Source organism: Cucurbita pepo, chromosome 15 (assembly GCF_057944985.1).
Source record: "Cucurbita pepo subsp. pepo isolate OVF chromosome 15, ASM5794498v1, whole genome shotgun sequence".
Taxonomy (NCBI): domain Eukaryota; kingdom Viridiplantae; phylum Streptophyta; class Magnoliopsida; order Cucurbitales; family Cucurbitaceae; genus Cucurbita; species Cucurbita pepo.
This window is the reverse complement of record NC_141812.1, coordinates 9,004,319-9,030,302: the sequence shown is the minus strand read 5'-3', so window position 1 is coordinate 9,030,302 and position 25,984 is coordinate 9,004,319. Positions and strand designations below refer to the sequence as shown.

The window sequence follows — 25,984 nt, the reverse complement described above, 5'->3', positions numbered from 1 at the left end:
ACAAACGTGATTGTGACGTCTGACACACGACATGAACAACACACACTATACAAATATGATTGTGACGTCTGACACATAGTCATAGACAACACGCTCTGGATAAGGATAACCATGACCATACGTACTTGTGAAGAACCATGACCATGGGTACCTATGAAGAAAGTTTAAAAGACGTGTAATTTAAATAAATAGTCAACGTAGATTTAATTCTTGAGCTCCCATCGAACAAAGTAGTCGATGTGGGACTTTCATCAAATACCTCTTGTGAATGTTTGATTAATCCACCACACTTAAATGGTGTGAAAAGTTATTTTATTTATAATCAAATAAATTACAAGGATATGAAAAGAGTAATAAACGGAAATAACAATATGGAAAGATACATATGGTAATAAGGCAAATATTAATATTTGCCTTATAATAAAATATTAAATATAATATATATGGTAAACTATAATTTATTATTAAATATCCTTAACACCCCACCGTAAGCTAATCGTCGGATTTGAACGAACGTGAAGCTTGGATCTAAAAAATTAAAAGAGGTGAGAAACACTCTTCGTGAAGATGTCAACAACCTAGTTCAGAGGATACGTAGAGAAACACTTTCTTGGCCATCGAAAATTGCAGAGGGATCACCGCTCAATGGCGATGTTGCCTTGGCTTCGGCGAGAATATGTTTAACCCATGAGGAGGGATTGTCGCTTAGCGACGATGCTGCCTTGACTCTGGTGAGAATATGTCTAACCCCAAGAAGTAGAAGGGGAAACCTAGAGCAAGGAATAAAGATAATGTTGAAGCCGGGAGAAGAGTCGCCACATTGAGCGAAGAAGCCAATTTTGGCGAGAAGGGCAGTTGGAAGAGTCGCCACATTGAGCGAAGGAGCCAATTTTGGCGAGAAGGGCGGTGGCAACTTGGTTGGCGAAGAGGCCAGTGCGGCGCCCAGATTCCAAAGGTAAATCTCTGCAGAAGGTCGATGGGCTTATCAAGATTCTGTATATTTCCGAAGAGAACATTGATGAAGATCCTAAGATTAGGGTTTCTGTGAAGGATGAAAGGAAAATTGGGAAGAAAATGAGAGAGACTATGTTTGAAAAAGATGAGGTTGTATGTACAGAGTATGACGAAGGGTGATTTGGAGGTCAAAAGAGCGGAGGCGAAGAGTAATCAATCGGCTCCGCCTGCGGCATCAAAGCCAGTAGGAGTGGTAGAGAAGAATAGTAGATGATTCATAAGCGATGGAAAAGAAAGAATCAGGGTTGCTAAACAAAAGGGCTATGACAGCATGTGAATGTTTGATTAATCACCACACCTAAATGGTATGAAAGTTATCTTATTTATAATCAAATAAATTACAAAGATGTGAAAAGAGTAATAAACAGAAATAACAATAAATGGAAAGATACTATGTAATAAGGCAAATATTAATATTTACCTTATAATAAAATATCAAATATAATATACATGATAAAGTATAATTTAATATTTGTGAAAACAAAAAAAAATTATGTAAACAAGAAAAGGTTCCCTTTACGTGGGAAATCCTGAACTCAATCCTCTGCAACAGTTAACCATCGCCGGGCAATACTATGTCCTTACTTGCCGCTCATTCACCGCCGTCCCTCTTCGCCGTTCCTCAATATCAACCGCCATTTCCAACCTCTCGAACCTGGCTTCTCTCCCATCCCTTCCAGGTTTCTCACGCGCTCCTCCGGGCTTCCAGAAGAGCCTCCAATTTCTCTCAGGTTCATCGGATTTCTCTTCCCATTTATTGACCTTTTTTTTCGTGTGTTTTTGCTCTCAATCTGCTCGATTGTGTTCCAGGGAGTTGATAATCCGGTGGATGATCGGCGCAACTGGAACGGCTCGATTGGCTCCGACTTCGACTTAATCGGTGGAGAGGATGAGGAGGCGGAGGAGGAGGATGAGGAGGATGACGATGAGGAAGAGGATAGAAGTTTGGATCTATTGGTTCAGTTTGTTGAGAATGTTTTCAGGAAGGTCTCGAGGCGAGCCCGGAAGGCTGTGCGATCGGTTCTTCCCCAATCCATCCCTACTAAACTGGTAGAAGTTTATTGAGTTTGTTTAAGCTTAATCATTGACTTTTTCTTTTTCTGTACTGTTGTTGATCAATTGTGTATTAGTGATTGGTTTTTCAGGTGGGATTTTGTGTCAATGGGGTGTTAATGCTGGCATTTTTGTGGGTTTTGAAGGCATTTCTTGAGGTAAATACATCGATTTCATGCGTTTTCTTTGCTATTTCCATATGGATTTGTTACCTTGGCAATGTATGGATAGTTGTAAGCTTCTCATTGCAAAAGAGAATTGTGTATTGAAATTCAACCAAAATAATGCTGCTGGAACTGTCATGACACTTGATAACTTGGTTATGCGTGGCCAACCTCAACCAAGAAAATAAATGTGAGATTTGCACGTTAGTTGGAGAGGGGAACGAAGCATTCTTTATAAAGGTGTAGAAACCTCTTCCTAGCATACGCGTTTTAAAACCGTGAGGTATCAGACAATATCTGCCAGTGGTGGGCTTGACTGTTACAAATGGTATGGGTGGTGTGCCAACGAGGACGCTGGCTCCTAAGGAGGTGGATTGTGAGATCCCACATTGGTTGGAGAGGGGAACGAAACATTCCTTATTAATGTGTGGAAACCTTTCCCTAGAAGACGTGTTTTAAAACTGTGAGGCTTACGACGATACGTAACGGGCCAAAGCAGACAATATCTGCTGGCGGTAGACTTGGGTTGTTACAAATGGTATCAGAGCTAGTTAACGAGTGGTGTGCCAGTGAGGACGCTAGCCCCCCTAGGGAGGTAGATTGTGAGAACTCACATCGGTTGGAGAGGGAAAAGAAGCAAGAAAACTTTTTGAAACTGGTGAGAATCTCTTAAATTAACAAAGTTAGAATTTTATCATTTCTAAATCAATACAAGGTTCTATTATTGTAATTGCCCAAGCCCACCGCTAATATATATTGTTCTCTTTGGACTTTTTCTTTGGAACTTCCTCTCAAGGTTTTAAAAACATGTTTGCTAGGGAGAGGTTTCCACATCCTTATAAAGAATGCCTCGTTCTCCTCCCCAACCAATGTGGGATCTCATAATCCACCCCCCTTCAGGGTCCAACGTCCTTGCTGGCACTCGTTCTCTTCTCCAATCAATGTGAGACCGCCCAACCCACCCCCTTCATGGCCCAATGTCCTTACTAGCACACCGCCTCGTGTCCACCCCCTTCGGGGCTCAGCCTCCTCGCTGGCATAGCGCCCGGTGTCTAGCTCTGATACCATTTGTAATAGCCCAAGCCTACCGCTAGTAGATATTGTCCTCTTTGGACTTTCCCTTTCAGACTTTCCCTCAAAGTTTTTAAAGTGCGTCTTCTAGGAAACAATTTTACAAATATAAATAACAGAAACAAATATACACATAACAACACAATCAATATTACAGAAGGCATAAAGAATGAACCTATATGTTATTTGCTTTATTTGCTGTCTTTTCAGAAGTAGCCAAAGGCGCTGGCCTGTTGATGTTGATTGATTATTGAGTTTACCGGTGGTTGTAGACAGTATGCGTTAAATTTCTGTTAGAGATATAGATACTTGGAGTATGTTTGTCTGTCAAAACACTATCTGTTGAAAAGCTTCCAGTGAGAACAAGTTAACCATCAAACCAAGATGTTTTACTTTTATTTACCAACACACAGAGCTCTGTTAGTAGGATATGACTATAGAGCCAATCTTGGTGATATTTGGCTTTGTTCATCATGAAAGGTACTGGTCTGTTGGTACCGATTGACTATCGAGTTTGCTGGTGTTTGTCGACAGTCGATCCTTCAAGAGACGGTCTTAAAAGGGTCTGTTCTAGGAAGAACAGAGAACTTCATTCAAGTTGATACTAATTAAGATCAAAAGGAAGATACTGGAATTTCTTGAGACAGATTTGAATGAAAAGACAAATTTGTTAACGCATTCTTGTTAAGAGTCGAAAGGGGTTGATCTGAGATGGGATCTGGAGTGCATTCCTGAAACGGCCCAAGCCCATCGCTAGCAGATATTGTCCTCTTTGGACTTTCCCTTTCGGGTTTCCCCTCAAGGTTTTTAAAATGTGTCTGTTAGGGAGAGGCTTCCACACCCTTAGAAGGAATGTTTCGTTCTCCTCTTCAACCGACGTGGGATCTCACAATACATTCCCCTTGGGTGCCCAACGTCCTCGCGGGCACACTTCTCGGTGTCTGGTTCTACTACCATTTGTAACAGCCCAAGCCCACCACTAGTATATATTGTTCTTTTTGGGCGTCCCCTCAACGTTTTAAAACACATCTACAAGGGATTCCACACCCTTATAAGAAATGTTTCGTTCTCTTCTCCAACCGATATGAGAACTTACAAGAGAAGAAAAAAAAAGAGAAAATTTGTGGAGGCAATACCTAATTTCCAAAGTTTCCCAAAGAGGGAATGTTCGTAAAAAATGTTAGAATACCGCTTTCCCCTACCTCTCGACTCTTCTCACTAACGAATTGCCTGTGCTGCTATGTGAAATCTTAGGTGATATGCACACTTGGAACTGCAGTATTTGTGAGCATACTCATCATTCGTGGCGTGTGGACTGGCATCTTATATCTACAAGATATCCGCAGCCACAGGTTCGATCAACTGGATGATGATCAGCCCCATGCCTGGACTGGTGCGCAGCCCGCATCCTGAACTCCTCAATCACTCAACTGCTTATAACTTGCAAGGTTAGTGATACCACCAATAGCTTAGAATAATGGGCCTTCATGTTTATCTCATTTTGATCTGTAAATTCTTGTTCTTGTTCTTGTTCTCTGTGTTTGTATAGAAAGGTGTTTTAATCCATAAGTGTTTGAAACCTTCAATCCAGTAATGGGTTATGTGTTGGTTTGGTCTCTTTTCCAAGTTTATAAACTTACTGTTGATGCACGTGTAAGGCAGGTGAATCTCCTTGCTCGGATTTGTGCATCGACGTATTTCAACAAGTTGGAAAACATTCCTTTTGATGAATTGTTCTTGTAATTCTGAATATAGTTTTGAGAATTTGAATTGATAGAGACGTAGTATGTGTTAGACGAACACAACTCTCCACAATGGTATGATATTGTCCACTTTGAGCATAAGCTCTCATGGCTTTGTTTTGGGCTTCTCCAAAAGGCCTTAAACCAATGTAGTTAGTATTCCTCACTGTAAACCCATGATCATTCCCTAAATTAGCCGATGTGAGACTTCCATCATCCAACAGTATGAACATGGAGGAACTTTACGATAACGAAGTGAGAACAATGTGTTTGATCGAGCCATGTTAAAGACAGTCAATAGAAATTTTGCTATAGATATAAAAAAACCATCTTACTTGTGAGATAAGCTTCATAGTCGAGAGGGAAACAACTCAGATCATCGAGTCCTCCTCCCTCATATGTGTCCACTCTTATCATTATCTTTCCTTGAACAACTTCATGCTTTTACCTTGTTCTTTTTCTCTCGAGATTTTTCTTATGTTTTCTCCGGTTCACATATTTTACTTAATTGTAAAAAAAAAAACTAAACGAGCCACATATACCTAATTTTCAATATAGTCTCAATTGAAGAATAAGATATTCCTCCAACATATTTGGGACCTAACCTTGATCGAAAAAAATGGGAACTAAAATAGACATTTTGAAAGTTCAAAGACTAAAATAAAATAAAGTCCAGGTTTATAGATCAAAATTGAATAAGTTTAGGGGTGGGCTAAAATTAAATTTAAACTTAATTTTTATTATTAAAAGTGGCTTTTGTATAATTTGTCGATGATGGATCATATATAATGCACTGTTATCATTGACTTTCATAAACGTTTCAAAAATTGTCACTATAATAGAAATTGAGATTTAAAACAGCGTAATGATGACATAGAAGAGTGTGACGATTCAAATTTTTGTATTTTTGTAGGTCACCGTGAGCACGATTCTAGGTTCAATTTCCATCCAAAATTCTAAATAATTTATACTAAAAGGCCCATTAAGACTCGCTTCCGCTATGACTCTGGTGCTCTGACTCCGGTATGTTCCCTTAACCAACCCAAACCATTTCATAATGATATCGAGCCCTTGTTGCAGCCCAGGCTAAAAGGTCTAGTTGTAGACGTAGAACAATGTGACTCTAAATGACTTCATGCACTTTTTAAGTCCAATTTATTTCCAAAATTCTAAATTATTTCTACTTCAAATCTAAAAAATATGATAATATTTTTTTTTATATAAATAACAAAATTACGAAGTATTTGAAGATAAAAGAACTAAAATCAAAGTTACGGGACTGACAATAATAATAATAATAATAATAATAATAATAATAATAATAATAATAATAATAAAAAAAAAAAAGAAAAAACGGTTACAACTTCAAAATCACAAACTTAAAAAGTTAACCATGGTTAATTTCCAGCCAATTAAAATTAATTACCTTAACTAACCCTGGTTAACCTCCGCTTATCCAAATTTCTCCCTCCTATATTTCCAACTATAAAACGGATCTTCGTTTTGTTTTCTTCATTTTCCATTGAAACATACATTAACCGAAGAAGGCGTCTTCATAAACGCCTTCGTCTCCATTTTCGACCTTCGTTTGATCCGATTTTCTGTTCTTCGCCGATTATTGCTTTACCTTGCTTTGTTCTTTTGGTTGGAGAAAAATGAGGGAGTGCATTTCGATTCACATCGGTCAGGCTGGGATTCAGGTCGGCAATGCGTGCTGGGAACTCTACTGCCTTGAACATGGAATTCAGGTATATCTCCTTGTAATTTCTTCGTTTTTTTTTGTTTCACTTGCGGTTATGATGTATTTGTATTCGCTTTCTTTTTAATCTGGTTTTCTTTTTGCTTTCTGTATCTTTTCTTACTGCATGTCTGCTTGATCGATTTTGAATGAATTCGTAACGGTACTTCTGTATTTTGTAATTTTTGTTTGGTAAAACTTTGATCCTGCGCTAATTTGCTGGTTATTCTGATGTATGTATCTGTTTTGAGTTCCTGTATGGATCTTTAAGTTTGGACATCGGATAGGATCTTGTTAATCCTTTTTTTTTTTTTTTTTTTTTTTTCTATATAAGTAGATAGTTTTCCCTCCTTATGTTTCTGTTTTCTCTTTCAAATTTTCCGTGATATGATCTACATTTGTGAAAATAGCTCATTGTTTCTCATTACATTTTCTACGTTTAGAAGTTTTACGTTGTTATAAATGAACAGAAATGAATATATAGTTTAAGAATTCTATGCGAGGGCGAACGCTTTCTTTTCTTTTTCCATAAGCATCGTAATGAATTTAAAATTTGAATTTCAAGTAGGCTAAATTTTGTGGCCTGTTTTTCAGCCTGATGGCCAAATGCCGGGTGACACGACTGTAGGCGGAGGCGATGATGCCTTCAACACCTTCTTCAGTGAAACAGGTGCAGGCAAGCATGTTCCTCGAGCTCTTTTCGTTGATCTCGAGCCTACTGTCATTGATGAGGTGAGGACTGGAATGTATCGCCAGTTGTTCCATCCTGAACAGCTAATCAGCGGTAAGGAAGATGCTGCCAACAACTTTGCTCGCGGCCACTACACCAGTAAGCATCTCAATTGGCACATCCGTATAAAGTTACTCAATCAATATTGAACATACACCACAGTTTTTTCATGACTGTGTTATGATAATTGGAAAAGTTCTGTTTCAGTTGGCAAGGAGATCGCTGATCTCTGTTTGGATCGCATTAGAAAGCTCGCTGACAATTGCACTGGACTCCAAGGCTTCCTTGTTTTTAACGCTGTCGGTGGGGGTACTGGGTCTGGTCTTGGCTCTCTCCTTTTGGAGCGTTTGTCTGTTGACTATGGCAAGAAATCAAAGCTTGGTTTCACAGTTTATCCCTCTCCACAAGTTTCCACCTCTGTTGTTGAACCCTACAACAGTGTTCTCTCAACCCACTCTCTCCTTGAACATACAGATGTTTCTGTGCTCCTTGACAACGAGGCCATTTATGACATTTGTAGACGTTCCCTTGCAATTGAGCGACCCACCTACACAAACCTCAACCGCCTCATCTCTCAGGTACATCTTAACTGTGTTTGATTTAGGAAATGGGCAGGTAAGAAATGTGGAAGTCCCACTTTGGTAATTTAGGAAATCATCATGGATTAATTATCATAGAATAACTATGGTATGAGGCCTTTTCAGAAAGTTCAAAGTAAACTCCTTATGCTCAAAGTGGACAATATCATATCCTTGTGGAGAGTCAGACATTTAGGGAATAATCATTGATTTATAATCATAGATTATTATCTCTATTGGTACGAGGCATTTTAGGAAAGCATAAAACAAAGCCACGAGAGCTTATGCTTTGTATAATATCATATCATGCAAATTCGTACTTCCTAACATTATTTTTGGTAAAGATTTACTGTTCCTTTGGTGTGATGTTCAGGTGATTTCATCCCTGACAGCATCTCTACGGTTCGATGGAGCTTTGAATGTGGATGTAACCGAGTTCCAAACGAATTTGGTCCCATACCCAAGAATCCACTTCATGCTTTCCTCCTATGCTCCAGTGATCTCTGCAGAGAAGGCATACCACGAACAACTCTCTGTAGCGGAGATCACCAGCAGCGCCTTCGAGCCATCTTCCATGATGGCCAAGTGCGATCCCCGCAATGGGAAGTACATGGCTTGCTGTCTGATGTACAGAGGAGATGTTGTGCCAAAGGACGCCAACGCCGCCGTTGCCACCATAAAAACGAAGCGCACGATCCAGTTCGTGGACTGGTGCCCCACTGGTTTCAAGTGCGGGATCAACTACCAGGCGCCGACGGTGGTTCCGGGTGGCGACCTGGCCAGAGTGCAGAGGGCAATCTGTATGATATCGAACTCCACCAGCGTGGCAGAGGTGTTCTGTCGCATAGACCACAAGTTTGATCTGATGTATGCGAAGAGGGCGTTCGTGCATTGGTACGTGGGGGAGGGCATGGAGGAGGGAGAGTTCTCTGAAGCTCGTGAGGATCTTGCGGCCCTTGAGAAGGATTATGAGGAAGTGGGTGCTGAGTCTGATGAAGGTGGTGATGATGACGATCAGGAGGAGTACTGAACTCTCGACACGTCATCAATTCAAATTATATTTTATTTTATTATATAGTTGGTTGAGGATTGTTATTAAGATTGACTATATTGTTAAATAAATCTAAAATTTAAGATATTCTATTATCAAACATTTTTTTGCATTCTAGTATTCAATTATGGTATACACTAATGTGGAATAGTAGTATCATATTGTAGGTTGAGAAATTTGCTGAAAGAACTTTTTTGCACGAAGGAGTATGTACATAATATGGAAAGAGGAGGAAGTCGATAAAGGGTATTTGTAGGTTGAGTTGAATCGAGTTGACTATTTTTCAAATCCATGTATATTTGAAAGAGGTTGTCCTCCTTGCTTCTCTCATGTTACAATCCTCTTTCTAAGCCGTGCCAACAAAGCCCCCTTTCTCCTTCGACAAAATGGAGGACTGGTGCCAACAGTTCATCACGGAAGAAAGGACTCACTAACCGAGATCACTAACTAATACTAATTCAACACTAATAGAATAGAAAAGAAACATTTTTTTTAATCAAAACAATTTTTTATTAAATAATAAACTCAATCCAACTAGACCATAAAATTTAATATTTTAGATGGTTGGCTAGAGTGGTTAGAATCATTTATTCAAATTTTTATCTTCTTATAGTTAAAATATTTATTTATTTATTTTCAAAGATTTTGATTAAAATTTGTAATTTAATTTTAATATATATTAAATAAATTACCTTCGGAGGTAAGGACATTAATTTATAAAAAATAATTAGGAAACTAAATTAAATTAAAATATGTATTAATAATTGAATCATAAGCCATTTTTTTTTTAAAAAAAAAATTAACAATAGATTCAAATGGAGTAATAATTCAACCCAATTTTTAGCTCTTAAAACAATTTACAAACCAACCAAATCTTCAATTTTTATTTATTTCATCCATTAAAATATTTCATTTTGAAGGGGTTGAGTTGCTCAGATTTTTGAGGTCATCAGACTTTTAAAACACCCCTAAAGTCGAGGTTCAATAAGCCACAACATTTCATACATTGGATTTAGTTCTTAGAGTAAAGAAAGATAGCTGAAGGGAAGGCTTTCTAAGAGGTGGAATATGAAGTTCTCAATTACCACATGAATTGAATCTTCAAGCTGAAGGGAAGGCATTTGCCTTTCATGAAGAACATTTCAATATAAACACATCACTAGAGCCTAGAGCTGTATTATCTTCTATTCATTTGTTTTTGGCAGGTAAAGAAAGTATCAAGTCCTGTAAATAAATCCCTTGTATTCCAAATTCTTGAAGGACTTTGTTTTTTTTTTAAAAAGATTTGAACGTTTCTTGTGCTCCAAAAACATCAACAAAGTAGTCCTGTATTTCAAGATCCACAAATTAAGGATAAATTAAACCCAGAATTATTAAGATTATATATTTTACGTAAGGTGTTGTTGTGTACATGGTTTACAAGAACATGCTTACATAATTTACATAAAGAAATGATATGTACAGGAACTGATATACAAATGAAGTGTTGCTTCCGGATTTACCAAAAGGGGCACCACCTGCACGAAGAACAGCAGTTGCAGTTGGATGTTAATACACTAGATAGATAGTTATGACAATAATATGATTTAAACATACATACACTCCAACCGTTGCAGGATGGCGACGTTTTATAAAAGATGTTAGTACATTGGTTTTTCACTGATACTGATGCTGTAGAGGGATATATATAATAGGAGGATGAAGAGAGGCAAGAAAAAGAGGAATGAACTTTGACGTACCCGACGTAGTTTTGACATAAGTTTTCGTGCGATGTAGCTTGGCCAATCAACTTCTCAACTTGAACCTTAACAGAGAGACCATGATCAACTTCACGGGAATCCCCAGCTATTAAGGTGCTGTGGTCTACTGCAAGCTGAACAGAAGCAGTCGACATAGACGAACAAGTGGGGAAATCCCGTCCAGTTAGTTTATTGCTCATACGAGCCATCACAACAACAGCACGCTCATTCAAGACCTCGTTGGCATCACCAAGTTGATTAACAGCCTACACAATGTGAAGGATGATTAGCATCATCCTAAGAAAACTTAAGAATGTTGATGTTTCAAGTTTTTACCTGAAGAAGCTCTCTTTCACGAGCGCCTCGTTGAGGTTGAAGAAGTTCACGACTTTGAGCAGAATCTTCAGCATTCACAACTGGAGGAGCATGAGTGCTCGAAAACATCGACATTTGAGGGACTTCATTGAAGTTGAAAAGACGCCAATTTATGAGAGGGTCGTGAACAAAAGCCTGAGAACAATAAAAGTTAAAAGGGCTAGTTACCTCTACTTCTATAACGTATTGAAACAGAGAGAGAGAGAGAGAGAGAGAGAGAGAGAGAGAGAGAGAGAGAACAGTAAATTACAGTATATGCGCTCAATCAAAGAAGTGAAATGGAAAAAAATTACATAGATCTATTTCATTCAAGAATATGGAGTAAGGAAAAACTTTTGATGCGGCCTATACAGAGAAGCATGACAATAGTCTGTTTTTCATAACTATACCTCATTAGTTATAAAGTACGCCTAATAATAAAAGTCAGTTGTCATGACAATACCTCCATCATAGCCATAACACTATCCTTGTTTGATCGAAGAACCTGCATCACATTTTCACAAGTGGAACGGAAGTTTCCCTCTATACCACTAACCTCCATAGCTTTGACAAGCATTCTAGTCAATCGGAAGGGTACCTTTATCATGACAAACAAGAGATTAAAAATGGGAAATCTTGGAAGTAAAAACTAAACATGAGAAACTAGAAGTTGAGAAAAGACCTTCTCAGGAAACTTTTCTCTGTTCATTGAAGCTTCAAAACAATCGCCAAAATCAATGTGCAAGATCTTACCACTGCAAAAGCCTCAAAAGCCAAGGAAAATGAGAATATATCTAAGCAACAAATCAATTAGCATACTAGTATTAAAAAAACATACGTATAACGGTGCAGCATAAGGTTACTTGGGTGTCGATCACCCAAACCAAGAAGGTAACCAACCTGAAAAAAAATTATAATCCTGAGATCAAAGAACAAAATAAATAAAAAAAAGCAATAAATAAAGATAAATGGGTATAGCAAACAAGCCAAAGGTTAAGTAAGCAAGTCGGATGTCGCTAGCAATTGAATCAGTGGCCACCACTTTCTTCTTTTAAATTTTTTAATTGTAATTGTTTATATTTATTTATTGTTTTATTTTCTTCCCTTTTTTTTTTCCTTGTAAGAGACAATTCCATCGATGACATGAAATGTATAACAAAATGGAGTCATCTCTAGGGAAGTAACAAAAAGGACGTAAATATCTACTTTCCCCCAAAACCATAGAACAAGAGTTCTTTAAGCTGGAAGGAAGTAAATATCAATTAACCTTGACTAAGAGTACTGAATGGCACGAACTCATAGACAAAGATCGTTAAACTTAAGCAGCTGTCTTTGGCTAGAAAGAACCATGAAAAGTAAATGAACAAATAAATAAATAAGCATCAATTAACATACCATACTCATGACTGCCAAACTTCGGGTATAATTGGTCCTCCTCTCTAACCATACCTCAGATGTGCGACTTTTCAACCATAGAACCTACAAAAGCTACGCTGAGATCATATCTTCAAAGAAAATTCAAGCAAGTTATAAAACAGTAACAAAACATGGAGGAGTACCTTTGAAAGGTCATTTCCTTCGGTATTGTGTAATGCATACTCAAACACTTCCACTTTAGCTATGAGCGGTAAATGATCATAATCGGGGGCAAAACTAAGCATGTATTTGTGCTCTTGGTTCAAGGTTATCTGAAACCACAAAGCAATATTTTAATAATCAAAGCGATGAATAAAAATAGACACTACAGCCTCATACTAAAAGAAATGAATTCCCAATTTTAGGATGCTTCCAGTAAACGTCAACTGACCTTCCTAGCATCTCTATACTCACGGATAAGTTGATGCAGGGTGTCACAATGTGGGACCCAACCAATCAATCCACTATTTGGCGATAGTGGAATGACGTCATACCGTTGAATGGAAAGATCCTTTTCAGCAGTTTTTCTTGAATTGTCCAGCAAAGTATTAACCAAACCAAAAAGCTGGACAAAGCCAGGGTTAGTAAAGGGTAGCTAAAATAAGTGAACTTCCAATGCAAAAAGTAAAAGCTTAAATCTTGGAAACTATGCAATTGTGCCGAAATTTTAGGGCACAATACCTGCATGACACGCTCATCTTGCCGTAAGTCTTCGTGCCCCTTCAGTAAGAATGCATAATCCTCACCATCACTTCCATGAATCGTTAACTTTCGGGGCCGCTGTTTTGATGTTATCACAACAAGCTGGGTTGCAAATGATGCAATTGTCACGACAGGTGACTCTAGAATATGAAAATAAGATGTGTAAGAAATAATTGTGCTATGTCAATATGTCCTCCAACAATCATATGCTAAAAACCCATATGTTAACGTACCTGCACGATAAGTACCCGGAACTGCAAGCTCCAGATTACGACATTCTAGTAACTCTGGTGAAACAGACTACAATACAACGTAGTGACAAGATCAATGTCACTTGCATACTAAGATAAAAGTGTAAAAAAAAACTTTGGTTTAAAAAGGTAAACTAACCTGAAGGTCCAGAGTTGTAAGGCTCTGAAGTTGCTTATCTATTCTTCTAAATACATGGTAATACAGATCCCAAGCCTGACCACATAATGTTGACGCTGTTAGGTCCACTACAAGCAAGAAGCAAAAGCAAAGCCACGCAGGTAGACAGAAACTAAAACCCACTAAACTGTATCTATTACAATTATTTATTAGAAAATAACACAGCTCATGAATTGTATCCATTACAAGGTACCAGGTATAATGATGCACAAAGCTCGTTAAAGCCCCAAGGGAAAGAGATGAAGTGAGATTAGGTTAGACACAATATATCGTTAACTACAGAAAATGTTGAAAATAACTTTTAGATACCACTTTTGCCTTTCTTAATTTGATAATTTGAAAATAGCTTAGAAATTATTAATTTTGGTACTTATATTTGATTAATGTTACAAATTATAAGACAAATAATCTGAAAAGAAGTAACCTATGATGTGCACAAGACTTGCGAATTATTTGTATTTGGTGACAGATTTTCAAGAGTGATACATGTAATGATCTAATTTAAAATATATGAAACTTCAATATGATCCAAGAGAATTTCTGATAATATTGTCGTTCATAATTTTAGGTATAAATTAAAATATAGAAGAGTATTCTGGCAAAGTATAGTAGACCACTTAATCATTATGGCAGTTAAACAATTTAGTTGTTGTTAGGTATTAAATTTTCATAGCATGACAATATTTCCATAAACATTACCACATGTCCATGAATTTGACATCAAGTGAATGGATATTTCAATTATACTATTAAAAAAGTCAATGAAATATAACAAAATAGTAACAAAATATCACTAATGTGGACATGAGATTAATACTAAGAAAATTGAACTTGTTTTAAAAAGTTGAAATGCTTATTGTCAAGGAAACAACGAGTTCAGAAAGCAGGAAGGAGGGAAACCTGGTCACGTGAAATGTAAGTCAGTTCACGGAGAGACTCTTGAAGAAAATGGGGAGTATGTAGGAGGTTGTTGAACACAACAATATGATCGTGGGAATATCTACTTTTCTCAAAGTTATAAATAATAGAGATAAAATCGACAGTCTTGTGCAGCAAACATACATTTACAGTAACATGCATTAGAAAAAAAGGGAATCTGGACAAAGAAAAGTAGCAAATAAATATCTTTAATGGAGAGAATGGGGAGCAGATAACAGACCTGAGTAAGTTCGGCATCTTTCCCGGTTTTCTTATATTTCATGCAACATTCATAGGCTTCAAGCAACTCGCGGCGATATGCCTGAGAACAAGTACATAATGATTTAGACTACAAGAAATATGAAAATCTAAAACCTTATCAACGATAACCAATAGTTGGGAAACTTTTACTATCAGATGGCTAAATTTATTTACAACACATGGGATAAACAATTAAGTGGTAATACGTGTCAACATCTCTTAAACTAAAAGCATTAAAAGTTTTACGCAATGAACAGAGAAAAAAAATAGTAGCGACACCACAACCAAATATTGAATTGATAAGTTTTGTAACACTAAAAATAGAGAGAAGAAAAACTAAATATACAACCTCAATGAATGCCCTTTCCTTTATCGTTGTGTTATTCTTCATAGCCCCGTCTTCAAGCATTTCATGCAAGGGCTCCAAAACCTTGAGCATCCCCTCAATATTATGTTCACCAAAGTACAAACGACTGGCTTCCTCTAGAGCCTCATGCCATGTTTCATGCCAAAGTATGGCAACTCGAATCAATTCTTTAGAAACAAGTTGAGCCTATAGGTAAAAATATGTATAGCTTAACGATTAAATAAGGGCCTACAGTACAAATTAGTTAAATTATTTTACACGAAAAGAACCTGATCAACAAGAACACCACTATGTTGTCGAACTTTGTCAACAACTTCTTGAGCTGCAGCTCGCCGTAAATTGCTAATTGATTTACATGCTACAAGGAGAGGGTACATGAGGGCCTGTTAAAAAAAAAAACACTTTAATGCCAACTTCAAAATCTCGATACTATTTACATACACGGATGAACTAGATAGTGAAAGTTATACATGCATTGAGGGAAAATTAAAGTTCACAACACTCGTTTCTGATAATAATGAATTTCACAACTGCAACATAAAAAACAGCAATTGCAACATAAAAAACACAAACCTAATATAACGAAATTAAATACCAAATATTCTCAGATAACAATTCTGCCAGTAAGCTATTTCAGGAGGAATTTTTCACCATGAATAGCAATCAAAGTCAAAGTGGACTAGAAGCCCTCATTTTATATTCAAATATATGTTCAATCAAATGGTTTAACAGGTGTTGGAAGTTTCCAAAATTATATGTAAGTATGAAGCATACTAAAAGACAACAGTCCAACTATTTTTTGTGTGTTGCACCCCAAAAAAAAAAAAGAAAAAAAAGAAAGTAGACAAAATACATACACAATGAATTGCAAATAATGAGGCAATGAAAAATTCAGAAGGGTCGGTTTGGTGTGCAATTTGGATTATGTCTATGTTTATGGTCGATATATGTATAGTCAAACACATTTTAAAAATTTGTTTAAATTGGGATTCGGTTTCAGAACCTTCTTTGAAACATAAAAAAATGGAACTACGAAATACAACTTTGTTTTTCATTAAATCCCTTGTTTTCAAATATATGTTTTTAGATCACTAACCAAATGCTTATAAAATTATAGCTTCTATATGAAATTGGGGGGGGGGGGGGGGTGGTTTTGGGGCAATTTTAAAGAATATTTCTTAATTTCATCCTAGAAGGTAAAAATAAATAAAAAATAAGGCACATTTCACTAAGGACACCTCTGCATGGCCACACTTTTGGGGAGCAAACAGCTTAAACTCATAAATACAAATTTATATCAAGAGAAGAAGGAAAATCAGATGTGCAGAAGAAAACCACGATGTAAATACTTGATACTAAAATAATGCCAAAAGGATGATATATGAAACAAACCTGAGGATGACTTTGCCCAATTCGAACCAATAGTGACTGTATGAGTTCTCTTACTGCATGGTTATTTGAATGTATCCTTGCAATTATCTGAGGTAAAACTACCAGCCATGTGTTGATATTTACATGAGCAAACCCTTTTTGTAGTGCCATTTGGACATCTGCAGTAGCTCCATGGTTGAACCATAAAGTGAGAAGACGGAGGATATCCTGAAGAAGATAGAGAGACCAAATTTGAAATTACATAAACCAGTAAAAGGAGCTTGATCAAGAAAATGCAAAAAGCATGACGGATAAATGATTTCTTTGAACAAAGCATAAGATAAAATAAAGCTCGAACAAAGACCTTTGTGATTCAAGATATTTAAAATAATTCAACAGATTCTTATACTTCAACATAAACTACGTTAAAATGTGCACTCTCCATATTTTTCTCAACATAATAAGCCATTATTATAATGTCAAATCAGTCAGTTCTTATGGATTGAAACTCAGAAAATTCATAAGGCAACAATTTGATAGCAAAATGCAGTAGTGAATAAAGAAACTAGATATGGCTGACCTAACCAAAGTGTTCACATTTACCTGCATATAACTATGTCTAGTTCCTAAATGTGATAAAGACATCATCTAAATGAGACCTCATTAGAAGGCCTAGAAATTTATTTAAAACCTGCATATGGAATTCTATACCTGTAAACTGTCATCAACACCTTTAGAATTTGCAGCACATGCTATAGAGTGAAAATATCCTGTAACTGCAGCAACAACGAACTGTGCTGCAACATCAGGAAATCCTCTCATTGTATAATGAGACATCACGGCTGTATTAAACAACGCCCACATATGCCATGCCTTTGCCCAAGTATTCGCACACTGGGTGGCATTCTGAAACGCGGTCAGAATTTCTACAAAAACCATCAGCAAGAGAAATAAGCAATGGCTAAAAACCAAAGATTAAATTAATGAAGGCAATACTACCTTGTATAGAATCATCATCTAATCCAGGAGATAGGGCCCATTGCCAGGTTCCAAGTTCAAGGCATACACGAGCAAGCAGTGGTGCAGTTGAACTTCTACCACTTGATAAGCTACTTGGCTTGACAGGTTGGATAATAGGTGAAGATGATAGCTCCCTAGACAAAACCTAGAGGAGAGAGTTGCAATTCAACTATGTAGGACAAGTATTGAAGTAAATCGTAGGGAATACAGTTAGACGCTATTTTACTGGTGGAGAAGATCTTACTTGTAACCTAGCAAATGCTTCCTTGCGTTTAATATCCTCCCCAAGTGACCATTGGTATTTCAAGTATGCAAACATTACTTGAGGTGGCCCAGAATACCATCCATTTTCAGATGTTTCAGGATCGTACTGTACAAAACCAAGAGTAATGTTGTGAGAAGAAAATTGTAGAACTAGAAGCAGCAACAAGTATTAGTTCTTACACATATAAAATAAATATAGAACACTGACCTGTAAGAGCTTAACAAGAGTAGATCTAGCCTGGCTGACTCTCCCACTTTTCCGACAAAGAGAAGCAAACTTTAGCCATGTCTCAATATCTTCTGTTGGAGGCAGCACAAGGGCTCTAATAGCCAATACTGCTTGCCAGACCTACCAAATTGATTGGAACGGTAAGCCAGCTAATTTTAGATAGATATAATAATGCGATAAAATCAATATTTAGAAATAATAGTCAAGAGAATATATAAAGAGAAAATTAAACTTTTCACTTAACCTTTGGATCTAGTGATAACCTGATATTATGAGAGCAAATGATTCAAAGTTCAAACCTTTGCAACAATATTCCTGTTTTAATAGTTCACTTATAGGGTCCCATACTTATTTACTAACCCATAAGTGATGGAGTCAGTTGAAAAAGAAGAAAACCATTAAATTTACTCTGACCTGTCATCTTTTGGGGTCTAGTTTAACAAGAACATGCAAAATTTATTTTTATTGAAGAGAAGACTTTCGGTAAACGTGTCATGAATTCTCTATATTCTTGAGAACTTTTTAACGTGGAATACAATTCCATCATACATCACCTCTAAGGTCCATAAAAAACGTAGAAATTAGGCATTTTTACTTGGAATTTTTGCAGTTACTCGAGGAAACATGAACAGATTAATAATTATAAACAACATTTGATGGTTCACTAAGCCAAATAGGTAATTCATACCGTCTACTTTTGGAAATTGATTAACATGGTATATATGCTCCGCATTACATTGTTATGAATACATTAATATCATATAATAGCAATTCAGCGTTTCACCCAGAAATTTAGCTAGCCATCTCATGAAGAAATTCAAGGAATTAATTAAAGTTATATCAAGGCTTAGTAATTATCATTAATATGCCACAAATGTTGTCCTGGTTAGCATTCAGAAACACAGCTTACCAGCAATTAACTTGAGTACTATCAAATTCAAGACTTGATTGTTTGATGCGTAGAGCAATTGATTCAAGTCTAAAAATCATGAGCCACATGAGATGTACATCTTGATTGATTATAGTTATTACACCTTTCGCTCGATACTAGAATCGACAATGAAAGGATCTGAGGTTACATTAATGGGGGCGACATCAGGCGTTATTTTTGTATTTGAAAATTGCACCTCCAAGAAGAGAAGCGTGGATTTATTTCAATTATTTATTGTTGTTTTCTTTCTATCCCGAATACTGTGTCTTTCTACTCTACTAAGACGGAGAGCGGTAAAGAAAAGAAAATCGCACTATCTCTGCTGTAATAGGTGAATGCCTCTTTTTCCGCGGAAGTTGTCGGAATTCCTCTTTTTATCAAACTACAAGATCATAAAGCTCCTTCCAATTACCATTGGCAGAGTGCACATTTTTCTCACTAAGACTGATGCACTCTTTGATTAAAATAAGACTGTCCCTTTTGGGAAATTCATGGAAATTTTTTCAAATCAACTGAACTATATAAAACTTCTCTCATCTCTTAACAAGTCAAAAGAGTCTAGTTGGGCATAACTTCAATTTTTAAAAAAGTATCTATGGTTGTTCACGCTAGCTTGCACACCTTGAATATTTTCATGTATTACTTTTAGATTTAGTTGCTAAGGTAACTCGTTGGATGCTAAATCTTAGGTAGGTAGTCACTGTGACTTAAAACTCATTTTTTCTGATGCAACCAAACATCAATGGAGAAAATTTACTAGAATCCTCAAAAGAATGTTTAATATGATTTCAAAAATCTCTCAGTACAAAGAATGAATCTGAGCATTCAAGTTAACTAATCAAACTAAAATAACAAAAAGGAACAATCCTCGCACAATAGATCCTCCTTTTTATAGAGGATCCATTCCTGCCCTCCTTAGAAAGAATAACACGCCTACTAGTCTACAAGATATGAAGTTAGAAACCTTACTTTAAACTACTTCTTCCAATGATAGAAAACACTCAAGTGGAGTATACTGTTTTAAGCACATCAAAACTCCAATACAACATTTATCAAACTTCCAAATAATTATAAAACTGTAAAATTGGTCCTTTGACGCTCAGATGCTTAAAATGACATAATATCTAAGCTGAAAATCTCCTTGTTTTGGTTGATACTTCATTTTCAGCAAAAAGTCTTTCCATTCAAAACAAGAATTCAACCTCTGACATTGAAATATTCCTCAAATCCATGGAAAGATTGTTCCCTACATTCTTCAAAATTGTATGATCATGAACATGACGAAGGTATTCAAAAACCCATGAAAAAACACCTCTTCTTTGCTGGCACAATTGGAATCTTTGACCAAAGTCCTTTCATTTTAGCATTCTTGGAGTTTATCATGATGAAAAAGGTTCTGAACGATTTCTTAAAGGTGTGCTCTCTTAACCATTCTTGCTGGTAATGTTGGTTGTTCTTGTCATTTTAATGAAGATTATGGTCATTACCTTCTATTTGCCCTCTTTGACCGTGCAATTAGAAAGATTCAAGATTAGTTAATCCAACTATTTGGTCATTGTACCTTCCGTACATTGAATTTTGATCAACTAACAGTAAGCATATGGCAAGTGTTCTTGGTGAAAAAGATTGTCAATGAATTATGGTGGAGTTCCACTCTAAAATCTCTAAACGGATTGAACTACATCACTTCAGGAGGTGGGAACCCTTTGCCCGACCATCAAGCCCTCTCATGAGATTCTCTTATACCAATTTGATGTAAGCAAACATCATGGGGGGAAATCTCCAAAACTACTCAAATGAATGCTTATACTCGCATGAAAGAACTGATTCTCAAACCAATATGGAGAAGGTTGATTGACGATTTAGCATGTTATCAAAGGGTCTTGTGTTCGAACTCTACTAATGTCATTTCCTCTCCAATCACTATTGATTTACACTTGTTGGGCATTTACAAACTTTCAAGCCCACGAGCAGAGTGTTAGGAATAATTAAATTTATAGTAACCTATTGATGATTTAGCATATAATATAACAAATTACAAATATGGGTAAACTCAAGACAGCCACCAGTGACACATCTTTCCTCCAACTAATTGTTTGTGATTTGTGGATGACACACTTATTTTCTAGTATTAACACTACATTAGAAAATGTTTAATCTCATCAAAACCTTTGAGAAGGCATCAGAATCAACCAAGGTTCTTGACCATGCTTACGGTTGAAATCTGAAGAGTCCACCCATTTGGCAGCCTATTGTCGAAAAAATCCAGCACAAGCTACATAGCAGGAAATGTCTTCATATCTAAAGGTGGTTGATATCTGTGTTTCCAAAGCCCGAGATGGCCTCTTAATTGCCTCAAAGCAAAAGGCGATAAGAAGGCTTCACTTAAGTGAACTAAGGTGCATTTAGAAATATAATTATAAATATTATCTATAAGAGAAAAAAAATACTAGACTTTAAAAATTAACTTAAATAATCAAGAAATGTGGAGGTATTTGAATAAAGAACACAAAATTCAAATTATTTTAAAAATGTGCTAAGAGAATAGTGCTCTGACTAATGAGTACAAACATAATTAATCCTGTAAAAAGAATAGTGGAAGGCAGAGAGAGAGAGGAAGGAAGTCTAATCACAAAAATAAATAAATAAATAAAATCATTAATTTAATATTCTTTTTGGCAAATCAGCGAAACACAGTAAACAATTTTCCGGATGCATCAGCTTTCTGTTAGACCATTTCTGAATTATTTCTCCAACTTCTGAGACTAACAATGTCGTTTTTGAAATTTCAAGGACCATATAGACACCAAACCCAAACTTCGAGGACTAAAAGTTTATTTTACCCTTATTTTAGTATTCTATATTGGTGTAAACACCAACATTCTTTTAGAGATCATAGTCTTTCTTCTTGAACTTTAAGTCGGAGACCATTCTTGTAATATACCTTAAGGTGGTTGGGACACTAACTCCCTTGTTTCATTTCATTATCATGAAATTATTTTCTGTTTTCAAGAAAAACAATACAAGAGAATAACCGCCTATTTAAAGAGGATTCAAGCAAACCAATCAAACTAAAATAACAATAGATCAAGAAAGAAAATTACAAAATAACAATCACATACTACAAAATAACCTCCAAAATCAGGGTGGTGGTTGGGGATAACGTCAATTTGAAACTAGAATACAGAAAAAGATCATTCTATCCACCAAGCATTGTTGCTACAAAACGTTCATGGCTGGAGCTTGGTTATGAACGAGATATCATCTTTATTAACTGGTTGTGTCGAAAGAGTTACAAACCCAGCAACCTCAACCAAAACCTCACTAAGTTTATTTTTGTGTGTTCTTATTCGTAGCAAGATTCTTTTTTTTTTTTTTTTTTTTTTTTTTTTTTTTTTTCTGAAAAAAAAAAGGAACGGAAATTTTCATTGAAGAAATGAAAAGAGACTAATTCTCGAAAAATGCTAAATTTGAATGTTTGAATAGAAAGACAATTTAGTCCAAGTAAGATGGTAAGCTAAAACCATTGACTGTTGGGTCTGCATCGTATCAAAGGTGGGATGTCAAAAAATTATATCTAGCCCATACCTCAGAGCAAATATAAAAAAATAAAGAATAGGAAAATGCATCAGTACCTCAACATTCCGTTTTGCTCCTTGTATGCGTTCTGTCCACATATTTCGAATAAGAGCTCGTCGTCCTTCAGCAACGGAATTCCCAACAGGAAGGGTGCAGTAATCAATAACCTAATTGAACACCAATCATAAAATAACCGTTGCCTTAAATAAAGAAGAAAAATATGATGTAGGAATAAAATGGTATTTGTTATTCATAAATCCACCTCCTCTAGTTCTGAAAGCTGCTGAACTCTGACCATATTGCTATAAGCACGCTCATAACTCTCCAGTACCTAGAATACAGATGTCTAGTTAAAGTACCCCAAAATAAAGTGCAATCAAATTATGCAAATAAGAACATAATATAACTTGGACCATATCATATGCTTATGTGGATTAGTAGAAGTCGATCTCATCTAAATAGAAATGTTGAGTTCCCTGAACCTTATTCCATGTAATATGAATCATAGCATGCTCCTTAGGATGATAATGTGCAGTTCTTAACAGACAAGTCCAAAGACCTGGTAGGCCCCGTCATTAACAACATGATCAAAAAGAAAATGAATAAATCCCTCTCCCCAAACTAAAGTTTAAAAACCAGCCTGTACACCTGGAAACTAACAGAAACAGACAACTAAACACATTGTAAAAGCTAATGCCATCCTTTCTTATCCTGCGTTAATGCGGAATTAAGATAAGTTGAGACCTGAGAATCGTTCATTCTGTTCTTAGAAAACTTCAAGCATCGAATCATCATACTTCCAAAAAACTAGCGTATCATTTGCAAATTGAAGAATGGGAACACGAACATTGGTGGATCCAACTTTGAAGCCCCCAAAGAGTCCTTTAGAATAATTATTCACCACTAGAGCATTAAGGGCTTTGCTTACCAAGAGAAATAGGAAAGGAAAGAAGAAAGTGGATCTCCTTGCCTAATCCCTCTAGAAGCAAATAACAAGAGTTAAATAGATGTGTAATGAATGTTGGACCTATTGACTTAGTACAACTAGTATCTAACACATTTATCATGCTAACAAGTGTCCAACCATAGTCAGAGTGTCCGACATAGACAAGCTAGCTAAACTAAAGTGTTCGTATTTCTTAGCTTTTACAATTTTAGACATGAGGAAAAGCTCCATCGATATCACCTATCACGGAGACAATATTAAAACCTTGAATCTGAAGAAAATTTTGGTAGCGATGCTCAAGAAATGTCTCGGTAGAAAGTATTGTTTAAGAAATATATTGGTAGAAAGCGCAAGATAAACTCCCCCAATATCAAAGAACTCCAAAATAACAAGTACTTGAATCTGAAACCACACCTGTTAGGAGAATCTGTATATTTGGTGTCCACAAGATCAGGGAGCCTAATCTTGGACTTTGAGTTCTCAGCAATTTAAGTAACTTTTCAGTTGCAATATTACTCAAAGCTTATTTGACAGACTAGCGTGTTTATGAAGTGGAAGAGTTTGAAGGTTTAACATTGGCCTATCATTAAAGAATCATACTTGAATTTTGAACTCTAAACCCATTCGAACATGTTATGTCAATCGTACATAGGTCATAAAACCAACAACATATGAAATCATGAGAAGCAGAATGCAACAACAATCATTAACACCAAAAGAACGCACATGTAGAGTATCACACAAATTTTCACCATAATTCATTTCATAACTACCCCGTGCATTATTACTACTACAACCAATCATACACCTGAACCTTCTTTATATTATTTTGGGAAAAAAATCTTGCATCCCTAGAATTTGTAATTTGCATATCAATTAAAGTTTGACTCAATATAGTAAACAATAAAGTACAAAATAGGATATAGATTTTTTAGTTGGTGTGTGTCAGGTGTGTGGGAGGGTGGGTGGGGTGGAAGGGATTACTAACCAAAGCAGCAAGTTCTGTTGCTAAACATTTTCTAGCTCTGTCAACATACTCACGTGCTTCATCATACTGGAACAGAAACACTGGCGTCAAAACCCCTTGGAAAATGATGCGAAGGAAAAACAAGTACAAAATAGTACCAAACATAAAGTTCTTATTAACAGTACCTTTCCTTTACGAACTAATAAGACAGCCCTATAGAAAGTTCCACTACTGCTTCCATCACCACTAGCAGCAGTGTTACCCAAGCTACGAAGTTTGGTTTCATCACCATCATCTAACCGAGAAACATATTCTGCCATTTGGTCCCACTCTCCCATGTTCCATGCAGCACTCGCAGCCTGGTGCACCCTCAGAAAATAAGTAAGAATTGTAACGACAAAATATTTTTTAGGTTAACGTCAAATACTAACCATTGGAGCCATTTCTAGCCGAGCAGCTGGCTCGGCAGGGGTCCAATACTCCTTGCATAGGTTATTAAGCTCTTCCCATCGAGCCAATGCAGCAAGGCATCTCATCCGTCCTGTTACACATTCATAATATATTTAAAATTAACCTCCAAAAATGGTTGCCGTAATGTTTTCATAATTATAAGATAAATACAATTCAACAAGTAGTCCGACTGTTTTCCATATCTGTTTAATGAAAAGACGAGAGAATTAAAAGAATGGCCATTGATCAAGAATCATATAAGGGTTTTTAATCATTTTTTTATTTTCACTTTTTTTAAGAAAAAGAGGACTAGGGTGGAGGGTTCATTCTAGTCAATAAAATTTTATTTCTCACAGGCTTTGCCACTAATGTGCGTTTTTTTTTTCTTCTCAACTTTTGCAAGTATTAAGAGGTGCTCCTATAAAAATCAACGGCCAGGTAGTTCCCACTTTTTGTCCAGACTCCATGTTTGGAAAAATTCATCCCAGCCTATTCTGAGGCTACTACATTCATGTTCTGATCTTGCTAATATCAATTTAGTTTAAAAGGCAGCTCAACATGAGAGGATTGTCATTTTCAACTCTCAAAGACGAGAGAGGCCTATGGAGATAATGGATTGCAACCAAGTGAATACTTTTTTTTCTATGTTGTGGTGTATTGGAACAAGAAGAATACTTCACTTCATTGTCTAGTGTCACAATCACACCCTCACAACTATTTGTGATTGTGCGACATTGTTCTAACCCAGCGAACAAGTCAGCTGGAGATGCTGATTCTTTTGATAATGTCAGCATGCTTGAAGTAGCTAATTTGTCTTTAGGTGAACCAGATTTCGAGGCTGTGGATTTTTAATGTTGATGCATATGATAAAGTGAAGATGTTGTGGAGCTTTAAGAGGAA

At 36.3% G+C, this 25,984-nt stretch overlaps 3 protein-coding genes across 5 annotated transcripts in view; 2 read left to right on the top strand and 1 right to left on the bottom strand.

Moving 5' to 3' along the window:
• The first annotated feature begins 1,498 nt into the window (after window positions 1-1,498).
• Window positions 1,499-5,975, top strand: LOC111811306 (uncharacterized). 3 transcript variants are annotated; one of them, XM_087117836.1, is made up of 5 exons: window positions 1,499-1,745; window positions 1,825-2,064; window positions 2,160-2,225; window positions 4,557-4,750; window positions 5,958-5,975. In XM_087117836.1, exons 1-4 carry the CDS (start codon window positions 1,590-1,592, stop codon window positions 4,713-4,715), a joined length of 621 nt encoding a protein of 206 aa, XP_086973962.1. In that variant the 5' UTR covers window positions 1,499-1,589; the 3' UTR covers window positions 4,716-4,750; window positions 5,958-5,975. The 3 variants fall into 3 exon arrangements, with proteins under 3 accessions (XP_086973962.1, XP_023553855.2, XP_023553854.2); XM_023698087.2 differs by lacking the exon at window positions 5,958-5,975 and adding an exon at window positions 4,965-5,146; XM_023698086.2 differs by lacking the exon at window positions 5,958-5,975 and having other exon boundaries at window positions 4,557-5,054.
• A 580-nt stretch (window positions 5,976-6,555) lies between these two features.
• On the top strand, window positions 6,556-9,241 carry LOC111811277 (tubulin alpha-4 chain). The gene is made up of 4 exons (XM_023698046.2): window positions 6,556-6,792; window positions 7,377-7,611; window positions 7,720-8,090; window positions 8,464-9,241. Exons 1-4 carry the CDS (start codon window positions 6,700-6,702, stop codon window positions 9,118-9,120), a joined length of 1,356 nt encoding a protein of 451 aa, XP_023553814.1. The 5' UTR covers window positions 6,556-6,699; the 3' UTR covers window positions 9,121-9,241.
• A 1,254-nt stretch (window positions 9,242-10,495) lies between these two features.
• The window catches only part of TOR (target of rapamycin), a 40,309-nt gene continuing 24,820 nt past the window's right edge, over window positions 10,496-25,984 (bottom strand). The window contains exons 33-57 of the mRNA XM_023698013.2: window positions 25,066-25,175; window positions 24,820-24,993; window positions 24,656-24,721; window positions 22,984-23,052; window positions 22,778-22,888; window positions 18,191-18,331; window positions 17,963-18,088; window positions 17,698-17,863; window positions 17,410-17,624; window positions 16,720-16,926; window positions 15,597-15,710; window positions 15,310-15,513; window positions 14,941-15,021; window positions 13,743-13,817; window positions 13,586-13,652; window positions 13,332-13,492; window positions 13,042-13,215; window positions 12,794-12,922; window positions 12,630-12,713; window positions 12,073-12,134; window positions 11,917-11,989; window positions 11,698-11,832; window positions 11,217-11,390; window positions 10,881-11,146; window positions 10,496-10,658 (exon numbers count right to left, since the gene is read on the bottom strand). Coding sequence (XP_023553781.2) covers window positions 10,640-10,658; window positions 10,881-11,146; window positions 11,217-11,390; window positions 11,698-11,832; window positions 11,917-11,989; window positions 12,073-12,134; window positions 12,630-12,713; window positions 12,794-12,922; window positions 13,042-13,215; window positions 13,332-13,492; window positions 13,586-13,652; window positions 13,743-13,817; window positions 14,941-15,021; window positions 15,310-15,513; window positions 15,597-15,710; window positions 16,720-16,926; window positions 17,410-17,624; window positions 17,698-17,863; window positions 17,963-18,088; window positions 18,191-18,331; window positions 22,778-22,888; window positions 22,984-23,052; window positions 24,656-24,721; window positions 24,820-24,993; window positions 25,066-25,175 — 3,203 coding nt within the window. The 3' untranslated portion in view covers window positions 10,496-10,639. The remainder of the gene's footprint in view (window positions 10,659-10,880; window positions 11,147-11,216; window positions 11,391-11,697; window positions 11,833-11,916; window positions 11,990-12,072; window positions 12,135-12,629; window positions 12,714-12,793; window positions 12,923-13,041; window positions 13,216-13,331; window positions 13,493-13,585; window positions 13,653-13,742; window positions 13,818-14,940; window positions 15,022-15,309; window positions 15,514-15,596; window positions 15,711-16,719; window positions 16,927-17,409; window positions 17,625-17,697; window positions 17,864-17,962; window positions 18,089-18,190; window positions 18,332-22,777; window positions 22,889-22,983; window positions 23,053-24,655; window positions 24,722-24,819; window positions 24,994-25,065; window positions 25,176-25,984) is intronic.

Excerpts from the sequence above, each read along its gene's own strand:
- LOC111811306 (XM_087117836.1), top strand. The coding sequence starts at position 1,590 with ATGTCCTTACTTGCCGCTCATTCACCGCCGTCCCTCTTCGCCGTTCCT. Across the intron at positions 2,065-2,159 it reads AATCCATCCCTACTAAACTG|GTGGGATTTTGTGTCAATGG; the intron begins GTAGAAGTTTAT and ends TTGGTTTTTCAG. Across the intron at positions 2,226-4,556 it reads TTTTGAAGGCATTTCTTGAG|GTGATATGCACACTTGGAAC; the intron begins GTAAATACATCG and ends GTGAAATCTTAG.
- LOC111811277 (XM_023698046.2), top strand. The coding sequence starts at position 6,700 with ATGAGGGAGTGCATTTCGATTCACATCGGTCAGGCTGGGATTCAGGTC. Across the intron at positions 7,612-7,719 it reads TGCTCGCGGCCACTACACCA|TTGGCAAGGAGATCGCTGAT; the intron begins GTAAGCATCTCA and ends GTTCTGTTTCAG. Across the intron at positions 8,091-8,463 it reads TCAACCGCCTCATCTCTCAG|GTGATTTCATCCCTGACAGC; the intron begins GTACATCTTAAC and ends TGTGATGTTCAG.